Source organism: Gavialis gangeticus, unplaced genomic scaffold (assembly GCF_001723915.1).
Source record: "Gavialis gangeticus isolate Ggan-Ray unplaced genomic scaffold, GavGan_comp1, whole genome shotgun sequence".
Taxonomy (NCBI): Eukaryota; Metazoa; Chordata; order Crocodylia; family Gavialidae; genus Gavialis; species Gavialis gangeticus.
Window position 1 is genome coordinate 29,778,395 of NW_017729032.1, and position 10,154 is coordinate 29,788,548.

At 42.1% G+C, this 10,154-nt stretch overlaps 1 protein-coding gene across 1 annotated transcript in view; it reads left to right on the forward strand.

Moving 5' to 3' along the window:
• Positions 1–10,154, forward strand: part of DYNC2H1 (dynein cytoplasmic 2 heavy chain 1) — a 601,360-nt gene that overhangs the window by 156,136 nt on the left and 435,070 nt on the right. Inside the window, exons 56-59 of the mRNA XM_019524237.1 lie at positions 3,647–3,760; positions 7,918–8,078; positions 8,711–8,834; positions 9,630–9,751. Coding sequence (XP_019379782.1) covers positions 3,647–3,760; positions 7,918–8,078; positions 8,711–8,834; positions 9,630–9,751 — 521 coding nt within the window. The remainder of the gene's footprint in view (positions 1–3,646; positions 3,761–7,917; positions 8,079–8,710; positions 8,835–9,629; positions 9,752–10,154) is intronic.

Here is a 10,154-nt window from a genome sequence, read left to right on the forward strand (position 1 = left end):
CTAGGCGGACGCTGTTATGCCTGCAGTCTCCCAACTCCTTGCAGCTATGGAGGAGAGGGGCAGAGCCAGGCCTGCTCTCTGGAGCAGAAAGCCCAGCCCAGGGCTGCAAAGGATCTGGGATGTTGGAGGATTCTGATTTAACTTAAACCAGGAAGGGGGCTGGGACAGAAGTTCTATCAACTGGTTTGACCCAAATCAGTTGTCTGATACTATATTCAGCCAGATTTATTTTAAACTAGTTTCAGTCATTTTGAAACTGATTTATGTGCACTCAGCTTATGTCCTGTTACAGGTTTAAATCAATTTCTGATCACTTAAACTGGTTTTGTGTAATGTCTGTCCCTAGCCTTAGTGGGCCTTTATCAGTTTGAACTGGTTTAAGACAAAATGTAGCTTAAATAGAAGATAAAATGAGGCTCATAATAAGAGTAAATCCTATTAGGAACCTTTAAAAAATGGCCTTATCTAGTAAGGTTTGTGGTATTTAGCCAGAAATAGAGTGGGGGTCGGCAAAATGGTGGATCTGGCCAGTGGTCAGATTCCATTTCCCAGCAGCCCCTGCCTGCACACTTGGGCTGGTTTCCATGGAAACCCAGGGAGCACAGGGCCATCACAGCCCTGCACTGTCACAGCTCCACCTCTCATGGGGTCTTTATGGAGACTGGCTGGAGTGACACGGGCAGGGGCTGCTGGGAAATGGAGTCTGCAATGGGCCCAATCTGGCCTTTGGGCTGGACTTTGCCCATACCTGCAATAGAGTATAGAAATCTGTGTTCATTTCAGAATCTTTCCTCTTCAGCCTTGAGTCACAATTCTTTCTGAATACTTCATTTGAAGATGAGCTAAGATAAGCATTCTTTTAAACCTTAATTTGAAAGTTAAGTGGCAAGTCCTTTTCCCTAACAGGCTGGCCACGTGTTAGAAGCTTTAGGACTTAGAGCAGGGGTGGGCAAAATGCAGCCTGGGGGCCGGATGCCCTCTGCCCAAAATAATTGCCCGCCCCTGACTTAGAGGAATCAATTTTAAATTCTCTCAAATGTCAGTAAGATTGTTATTTCTTTAGATGAATACACATTTTATAATTTTTAATAATTTTGTCACTTGTGGTGTTTGGTCATTTTTAGCTTGCCTGTATTTCTTTGTATTTAAATATTAAATTACAGATTATACTGATTGAAAAATACTTGCTGCATTTCAAACTGTTTTGTTGTAACTTCTTCAGCTGTTTATTTTATTCTGAAGTTAGTAGATATTAAACCATGGTAATTTAACAGGTGTTTCATTCTTGTTCTCCGTCCTAAAACTTATCATCCTTATTAAGTTATGCTACCATATTTGTTTATATCATTTGTAGGGTATATATATTTTAGGCCTGATATTAAAGGTGCAGTGTACTTCAAAAGGAGTTGTTTACTTAGCACCTGTGAAATAGACTACAGTTTCATTATTTATTGTTTGTATTACCTGGAAGATCTACTCATAGCTCATAGTCCATAGTGTTAGGTAGTATACATACTGATAACAAAATGATGGTTCCTGTCCCCAAAAGCTTACTGTCTAGGTATAAGACCAGAGATACCAGATGAGTATGTACAGGTTGTGGAATTTAAAAATCAGTGAGATGGTATTGGTTATCTTTAGCCAGTGGTCTTAGCACACAAACATTATAACTATTGTCATTTTTTGTGGGAATAATACAAAAGGTGGATTTTAAGGAGGATTTTAAAAGAGGATTATTAGGTAGCTTTCCTGATGTTTATGTAGAATTCTTTCCAAATATGAGTGTTGCTGTGGGTGAAAGCTTGAAGGTTCTTATTTGAAAATGTAACAAACAGACCATGGATGTTGACATCAAGGGTTGAACAGGGAGGAGTTATCTTGATAATGAATGATGTAGGATAGAAAAGGTGGTCAGAAATGACTGTGAAAGACAGGTAAATTATGTTTGATGCAAGAGACAAGGGACACACACACACACACACACATGCGAACACTTTAGAATAAAGACTTAGAATCACAGAAAGTTAGGGTTGGAAGTGACCTCAGGAAGTCATCTAGTCCAACCCCCTGCTCAAAACAGGCTTGGACTGTCTCGAGGCTGGTCCAGTCATTGGCCTACTCACCTATCTAGGGCAGTCTGCCCACCTGACTCGCCTGCCATGCCTTTGATGTAACTTAGAAGTAGTTTTTTCTAGGCAGGAGGCTGCTCATTTAATACCCTGATGCCAAGGGCGTAATACATGGCTCTGTCCTGCCCCTACTCTATGTCTCATGGCTTGCAGATGGCATTACTATATGGCTCCGGCCCCACACTGAGCCTCACTATATTCCAAATTAACATTCAGACCCCACTCTGGATCCCTCCTACTCAGGCAGCCTAACCTCTGCCATCGTCTGGGGCTGCAAACCCCACTAAGCCCCTTTTCCTCTCAGCAGTGGCCTCACAGGCCATGGCCTTGCTTCAGGCCAGTTGGGACTCCAGATGGTTGGCTCTGGCCATCCCTCACAGTGAGCGCTCTGGCCCTTCGACCCTCATGGACCTGGCCCCTGCATTGGCCAGTTGAGGTTCCCTGGGTAGGTTCTTGGCAGCTAGTCCTCGCTCTCATATAGGTCCAACTTCTGGGCTCATGGACCACATAGTTACTCTGGATGCCTCCTGGGCCCACTGTTCTGCCCTCACTGGGCTCACTCTCTCTCTCTACCTCTTACTGGGCCTCTACTCTGGCCAACCTATGCTCAGTCCTTCAGGCTCCCCATGGACCCTACTCTTCACAGCTTCCAGCTCTCACAACACCCCCTCACTAGGGCTTCTGCGCTTATGCTTCTTGGGCCTCAGGCCCCACTCCATGAGCTTTGGACTTGTGCTTTTCTGTCAGGGTGTGCTTCCCTAGCTTTGCCCCTCTACTGGATCACCCACAAGACATCAGGGGCTGTGGCTTTCTGGCTCCTCATACTCGCCTTTCACTAGGGAGGCATATATATGCCTGGAGACTGCCCTGCCATAGGCAGCCCCACCACACCATGCAAATCCAGCAGGGTGTAGTTTTAGGTCATTATCCAGGCTCAGGAACCTCTTCTATCCCCATAGTTCTTACTTTTGACCTCCAGGTGTTCTGGGAGCAGCAGATCTCTGGCCAGGAGATGTTCACCCTTCAGCTTCTGAGTTGCAACTGCCCGGTTCTGCTTTCAGGGACTGTCTTATGCCCTGACTGCTTGGCCCTACACCAGTCAGGCAGCCTCCTGCATGCCATGTGACGCTCCTGACTGGGTCTGTTCCCACCTGCAGGGTGATCTGCAACCTGCTCAAGCCCTTAAAGTGGTAGGCACAACCTGTGCCCTGCCACACACGCCCATTCCCAACTAGATCATCCCAGCCAAATCTTTGTCTAGCTAGGTCTTGGAAACCTCCAGGGATGGAGCTTCTACCACCTCTCTGGGTAATACCTGAACTGACAGCTTTTCTGTTACTAGCTCATGACCCAGGCCCTTCAGCCACAGGAGAGGTCTCTATGTATATAGTCTCTCTATACAGAGTTCTATGTATATCAAAGATATAAGGAAGATTTAAAAACAGTTAAAAACTCAGACTACAATAGTACCATATGATCAAGTTTGGAAAATGAAGTTTGCCTTTCTCCTCTTACAGAATGCAAGTGAGCAAAAAACAGAAATGGAAAAAATAAAGCACAAAATAGCAGAAGAAGCTGCAGAAATTGAAGAAAGGAAAAGACAAATTGATGATGAACTAAAACAGGTTCAGGTGAGAACTGATAAAAAAATATAAAGAGATAAGCCTTATTTAACTTGGACTGCAATGCTACTCTGCAAGATGACTCTAGAAAACTCACTAGAGCATTTCATATTTATTTTCTCTCAAATTTATATGCAAAAATGTGTTCAGGTTATTCTAAGGGCCAGCCTTGCCCACTCAGTTTGCAATTTGGGATTCAAGCTGATTCATTTTCTTTTTGCTCTCTATAAAATAATGATTTCTCAGGCAAACCACACTTTCAGTTGCTACCCCCATGCTGACTCCCTGAAATGGGTCTGGAATAGGTGTTATTAATTGGAGCTTAGTACAAGAATTCTGTGGATGTGCAAGAATGTTTGTTTTTCTCCAAAATACATATCAAATGTATTTGACATGTAGGGCATTTTTACATGTGTTGTAGGATGTGGTGCCAAGTGCTTGAATTAGCAAGCTGCACTAATTAAAACCATCTGTGCATCATATGTATCAGCATCCTGTGCTGAAAAATGGTGGTCGGGTGATTTGAACTAGAGCTCATCAAATGTTTTATTTCGAAGTTCTTCGCTACCATTTTATCAGCATGGAGATGCACAGGGTCGCTGAGACATGTAATGTGGAAGGCTGCCATAGTGCATCAATTTCTGTGCTTGACATGATGGATTTCCAGCACATTGGAACAGGCTCTGTGCACGTGGATAGGAGCCCATAGTTTCCCACCTTGTTCCTCCTCTCCTCCTGACAGTAACAATCTATATACAGCAAAAATTCTGTTACCCAGCACTCCTGGGGAATGGGGGGTGCCAGATAATGAAATATGCCCGGTTACATGAGAGGCCTGAACAGGTATCTTTGCCTGTTTGGGCCGCTGCCTCTCCCACCACATCCGGTGAGCTGCCGCCCCTCCCTGGTGTCAGTGTGCCAGGGGACAGGGAGGAGGGCCCCACAGAGGCTGTTTTTCCCCGCGCCATGGGGGCTCGGTGGAACTGGAAGTGCCATGGTGGGCACTTCCGGCTTTGCTTTTGCCATGTCGACTGGCGTGCCGCTTAATGGAGCATGCCAGTTTCTAAGGTGGCAGATAAATGTGGCTTTTACTGTATATGCACACAGGTACTGAATATATAGGAACTACTTTTGTTCCCCCAAATATATCATCTTTCCTTAGAGCTAAGAATATGATAGGTTTGATACAATTAGCTTAAAATACAGAGATATTTGAATGAAGGTTTATTTTGCAATTAGTACTTAATTATGAAATAAACCATTTTGCTATTTTAGGGTGAAGTTGTATTGTATAAAAAAACAGTTTACAGTTAGATGTCTGAGGGGCAGTGCAGTCATCAAAGCAATAGAGAAGCTTCATATCCTGAATCATGGATGTGTTTGGGAAGTAATTGGGAGATATTTTCTTTGGGTAAATCTCTTCAGTTTGAATCAACACTGTTATGCAGCCATTTTAGAACTAATACAAAGGAGAATATTTCTAGGAGTAAAATTCTAAGAATTTAATTATTTTATTATATGAAATAATATCTGAGATTTAATTGTGCTGGTAAAGTACAACCCTGCATTAGCTGTGGAACAGAACTGCAGGTTCAGTCCCTTTCCATGCACCTGCTTCATAGGAAGGATTTGCAAGCTTTATAATCCTTTGATACAATAATTTACTTCTGCATCCTCACTCCATTTGTGGGGCTACAGTTTTGGCTAGCATTTATCATCTGGCTCACTTAGACATGAAGAGATGCCTTTTTGTGGCACATGAGCCTGAAGCAGTGGTGCCTTTCTGTAGTGGTGGCCACCATTTTGCCACAACTTAAGCCCTGCATTCAATGCATCTCCCACCTCCACCCCCAGAGGTGTACCTTATGGAGTTTGCACCCTGAGGCTTTAGAATGGAGGTAGGGAACCATGAGCTGCTGCTTGTGTGGAGCCTAGTAGGGGCAAGACACTGGTGTGAGAGGAGGTGTCACTGCCAAGAGCCAGGTAAACTTTTCCAGGTCCCACAAGTGCTACAGTTTTATATGGTGAATGAAGATCCAAAGCCCTTAATTTGGCAGCAGCTGCAAGGCCAGAGAAGGGTTAACCTGACTCTTGGCAGTGACACCTACCACTTCCTCTTGCAGCAGCTTCCTGCCTCTGCTTTACTGCACTGGGTTGTAGGCTCAAGCCCCTTGGGTTCTATTCCAGTGCCTCTCTTTACTGAGCTCCCAGGTCTCACATGTCACACAGCTGCCTGTACCATTTGTGGTTTACATGGTGTATAAATTTATATAGTAACATAATTTTCTGTATACCATACACAACTTTTCCAACTATTAGCTGCTGATAATTGGGATGCACGTGTTAAGCAAGGACATATGGTAATGGCAGCTTCTTCAGCAGAAGCTTCTATGCAAAGAAGGGTCTATTCTACCAGAAGCTTGAGGGGGTCCCTTCAGCATGTCCCTTTCCTCCCCTGTTCCCACATTTCACTTTATTAAATGCATACTCTCAAGTTGCTGCTGGGCCAGACTCTGCTGCTGAAAACATTGCTGCTTATGGAAAATTGTCCAAAGCTAGCTAGCAACTGAGGGGTTAATGGAGTAGCCACAAGCATTTGCCTCCTACTGTAGCTGCCTGTGTTTATTTTGCTGGCAGGAAAAACATTGCTTTCTTTACTTTGCCTTCTGAAAATAGGACCTATGTTTTATCCAGGGGGACATGATGTATGAGTAAATATGGCACTTATTTGTTACGCATTCTTTATCTAATGATATATATTATTTATAAAACTGAGGAGCATAAAAAGAAAAGAACAGCAAGATTATAACATAGAATCATTGAATCATAGAAAATTAGGGCTGGAAGTGACTTCACTCTCTAGTCCAACCCCCTGCTCAAATCAGGACCATCCCTAACTAGATCATCCCACCCAAGGCTTTGTCTAGCCAGGTCTTAAAAACCTCCAAGGATGGAGATTCCACAACTTCTCTGGGTAAGCTGTTCCAGTGCTTATCTACCCTTCTAGTGAGAGAGTTTTTCCTAATATCTAACCTAAACTTCCCTTACTGCAACTTGAGCCCAGTGCTCCTTGTTCTGTTTTGTGCCACCACTGAGAAAAGTTTAGCTCCATCCTCTTTGGAACCCTGCTTCAGGTAGTTGAAGGCTGCTATTAAATCCCCCCTCTGTCTTCTTTTCTCCAGGCTAAATGAGCCCAGTTTCCTCAGCCTCTCCTCAAAAATCATGTGCCCCAGTCCCCACAACTATTTTTGTTGTGCTCAGCTGATCTCTCCAATTTGTCTACAGCAGGGGTAGGAAACCCCCGGCATGCATGCCGGAGTACAGCACATGAAAGCATTTTGCTTGACTCACCTTAGGGAAAGGGACAGTGCTGTACTACCACAACAAGGATTGGGTCCCTATAGCTCCCCTGCCATCTGCCCCGGCATGCCAATATCTTACGAGTTGAAGTTGTGGGTGTTTTTGAAAATCTGCCCAAAAATGTTGCTGACCCCTGGTCTACATCCTTTCTGTAGAGGAGGGCCCAAAACTGAACGCAGTACTCCAGATATAGTCTCACCAGTGCTGAATAGACGGGAATAATCACTTCCCTTGACCTGCTTGCAGTCCTCCTACTAACGCAGGCCAGTATGCCTTTAGCCTTCTCAACAAGGGTACACTGTTGGCTCTTATTCCATATGTCCATTGTAATCCCTAGGTCCTTTTCTGTAGAGTTGCTGCTTAACAAGTCAGCCCCCAGCCTGTACTGGGACATAGGATTGTTTTTTCCTAAGTGCAGGACTTTGCACATGTCTTTTTTGAACTTTGTGAGTTTTCTTTTGGTCTAATCCTTCAATTTGTCTAGGTCTTTTTGAATTCTAGCCCTATCCTCCAGTGTATCTACTATTCCCCCCAGCTTGCTGATTGTGTACTCCATCCCATCTTCCAGGTCATTATACATGTTGTATAACATCCATATCAATTCTTTTGGTTAGTAAATGCTTTCTGGTTAGCTTTTATAAAATTACTTTTGCACAAGTGAATACAAGTCAAAGATCATTAGCTATAATGAAGTAAATAAAAAGGCAAAACACAAGGGAAAGTTCTTTAAAAACAGAGAACAAAAATGTTCCATTTTCTGCAGTGGATATAACAATTATGTTTTTGGGTGGGTTTTTTTTTGATAGCCACTGGTAAATGAAGCTAAATTAGCAGTTGGAAATATAAAGCCTGAGTCTTTGTCAGAAATCCGGTCACTACGAGTACCCCCAGATATAATCAGAGACATACTAGAGGGTGTTTTACGACTAATGGGGATTTTTGATACATCATGGGTAAGCATGAAGAGGTAAGTTAAAATTTTTATTTAGTATGTTAATGCAGTAATTTATAATGACAGATATTTCCTGTTGCATTTTTGCAAAAGGTTCACATCATGGGAATGGGCAAACCAGAACAGACCCTCGTGTAACTTGCATCAGTTTTGTAAACCAATGAGAATTACGCACTGCTCAAGAAAGGACAAGTGTGTCATTATCCAGAGGTAGCCATTTGCCTTTAGCAAATGACTACTCTGGGATAAATGCAAATACTTTACTCCTACACTGATACAACTTACACTGGTGGAGTTTTACCTCTGATACTTTATGGAATAATTCTATAGCAGATTGAGTTAAGCCAGATTGGGCAAAGCTACTTTAGTTTAGAAGCTTGTCATCTATTTGCTACGTTTTACATTGGTGTAATACTATAACACTAGTGTACATGCATCTTCTGTCCATTTCCACAATTTCTAATGCTGTTTAATAAAAACAGTTCCATTCTTAATAAAAAAAAAAAAAAAGTAAGATATTTCTAGTTATGGATAGAACTGATAAGTTTCCAGCAAAGTACTCTCTAAATGATCCTAGTTTCATAGAGGGTATTTTAACTTTGTTATCAATGCTTCTTAATTCAGTTTAATACTATTACTATTTATAGTTTCCTTGCCAAAAGAGGAGTGAGAGAAGATATTGCAACCTTTGATGCCCGTTACATTCCAAAGGAAATAAGAGAGAGTGTAGAAGAGCTCCTGTCCAAAAACAAGCCATCTTTTGATCCAAAGGTAACACGCTTATTGTATTACATTAAAAAAAAATGATTAGATTCTTCAGTGTACCAGCTTTGTAAGTAGCATACTTTGTGCTTTATAAATAGCTCCAAGTTGTTGTATTGGTGATGGGAAACAGTAGAAGATTTTCCTTTTACAGGGGAACTCTTTGCCAGCAGAAAGAGAGAGAAAATTTGCCAGTGGTGGCTTTGTTGTTTTTTTTTCCTCGGGTCATTAGTATAAGGGATTTTGTTTCAAAGTGGGGCAGGGATGGGGGAGAAATGATGTTATGGGGTAGTGAAGACCTCAGAGACCTTATGTTAGGGCAGTCTCAAGGTTGCAGAGCCGCACACCTCTGGCCTATGGAACTATAACAAACTGCTTCTGCTGGTCCCCCTGAAGTCAAACTCTTCCCTCTAGTTTTCATTAACAAAAGGGACTAATGTTAAATCATTGAACAATGATCAAGCCAGCAGTAATTTTATAAAGGAATTCTGTAACCCTAGTTCCTTCTTTTCTAAAAGGAAGAAGTCCCTGCTTTTGTAAAGAAAAGAAGTGTAGTGCTGTCTACTCTGCACTCACATAGAACTCCTTGACTTCAGTGGGGCTCCACACCCACTCTGTTCTTAGCGCAGAATAAGGGCCTAAGATATAATCTCTTCTTATAACAATTTTAGACCTTTTATTTGAAAGACAAGTTTCTGAGTCAGATGGCCAATATTGGTAGTCTCCAATATAGTATAGCGTACCTGTGTTTGTGTGTGACATTTAATAAGGACCTTTTAAAAATACTGTCTGTTACATTTTCAGAATGCTAAACGAGCCAGTGCTGCAGCTGCTCCATTAGCAGCCTGGGTTAAGGCCAATGTGCAGTATTCTTATGTCTTGGAACGAATTCAACCTCTGGAAAAAGAACAGGCAGGATTGCAGGCGTGAGTAAGACGTGCTTTACCTTGCAATTTTTCAAAATTCCAAAAATATCCATAGTGTTACTATTTTTGTAAAGTGGTAATATACAGTGATAGTACATGACTGACAAACTTGGTTAAAGGCCTGTTCTCATTTAGTGGCAAAGCGAATGCTGTTGTTGTATAAACTAGAAGTGCAGAAACAAAGTGCAGAAAATTAATTAAAAAAAGCTGAATACAGGCTAAATTCATGGCTGATAGTCTAAGGACAAAAAGAATATTTTCAATATATTAAGAACATAAGATATCCTAGAAATCATATGGATGAAATAAAAGGGATATTAAAATGGTTAACAAGGAGGCAAAAAAATCCATATATGCTGAATAAATATTTCTGTCTGTGTAAAGAACTGGGATTGGGTATTTT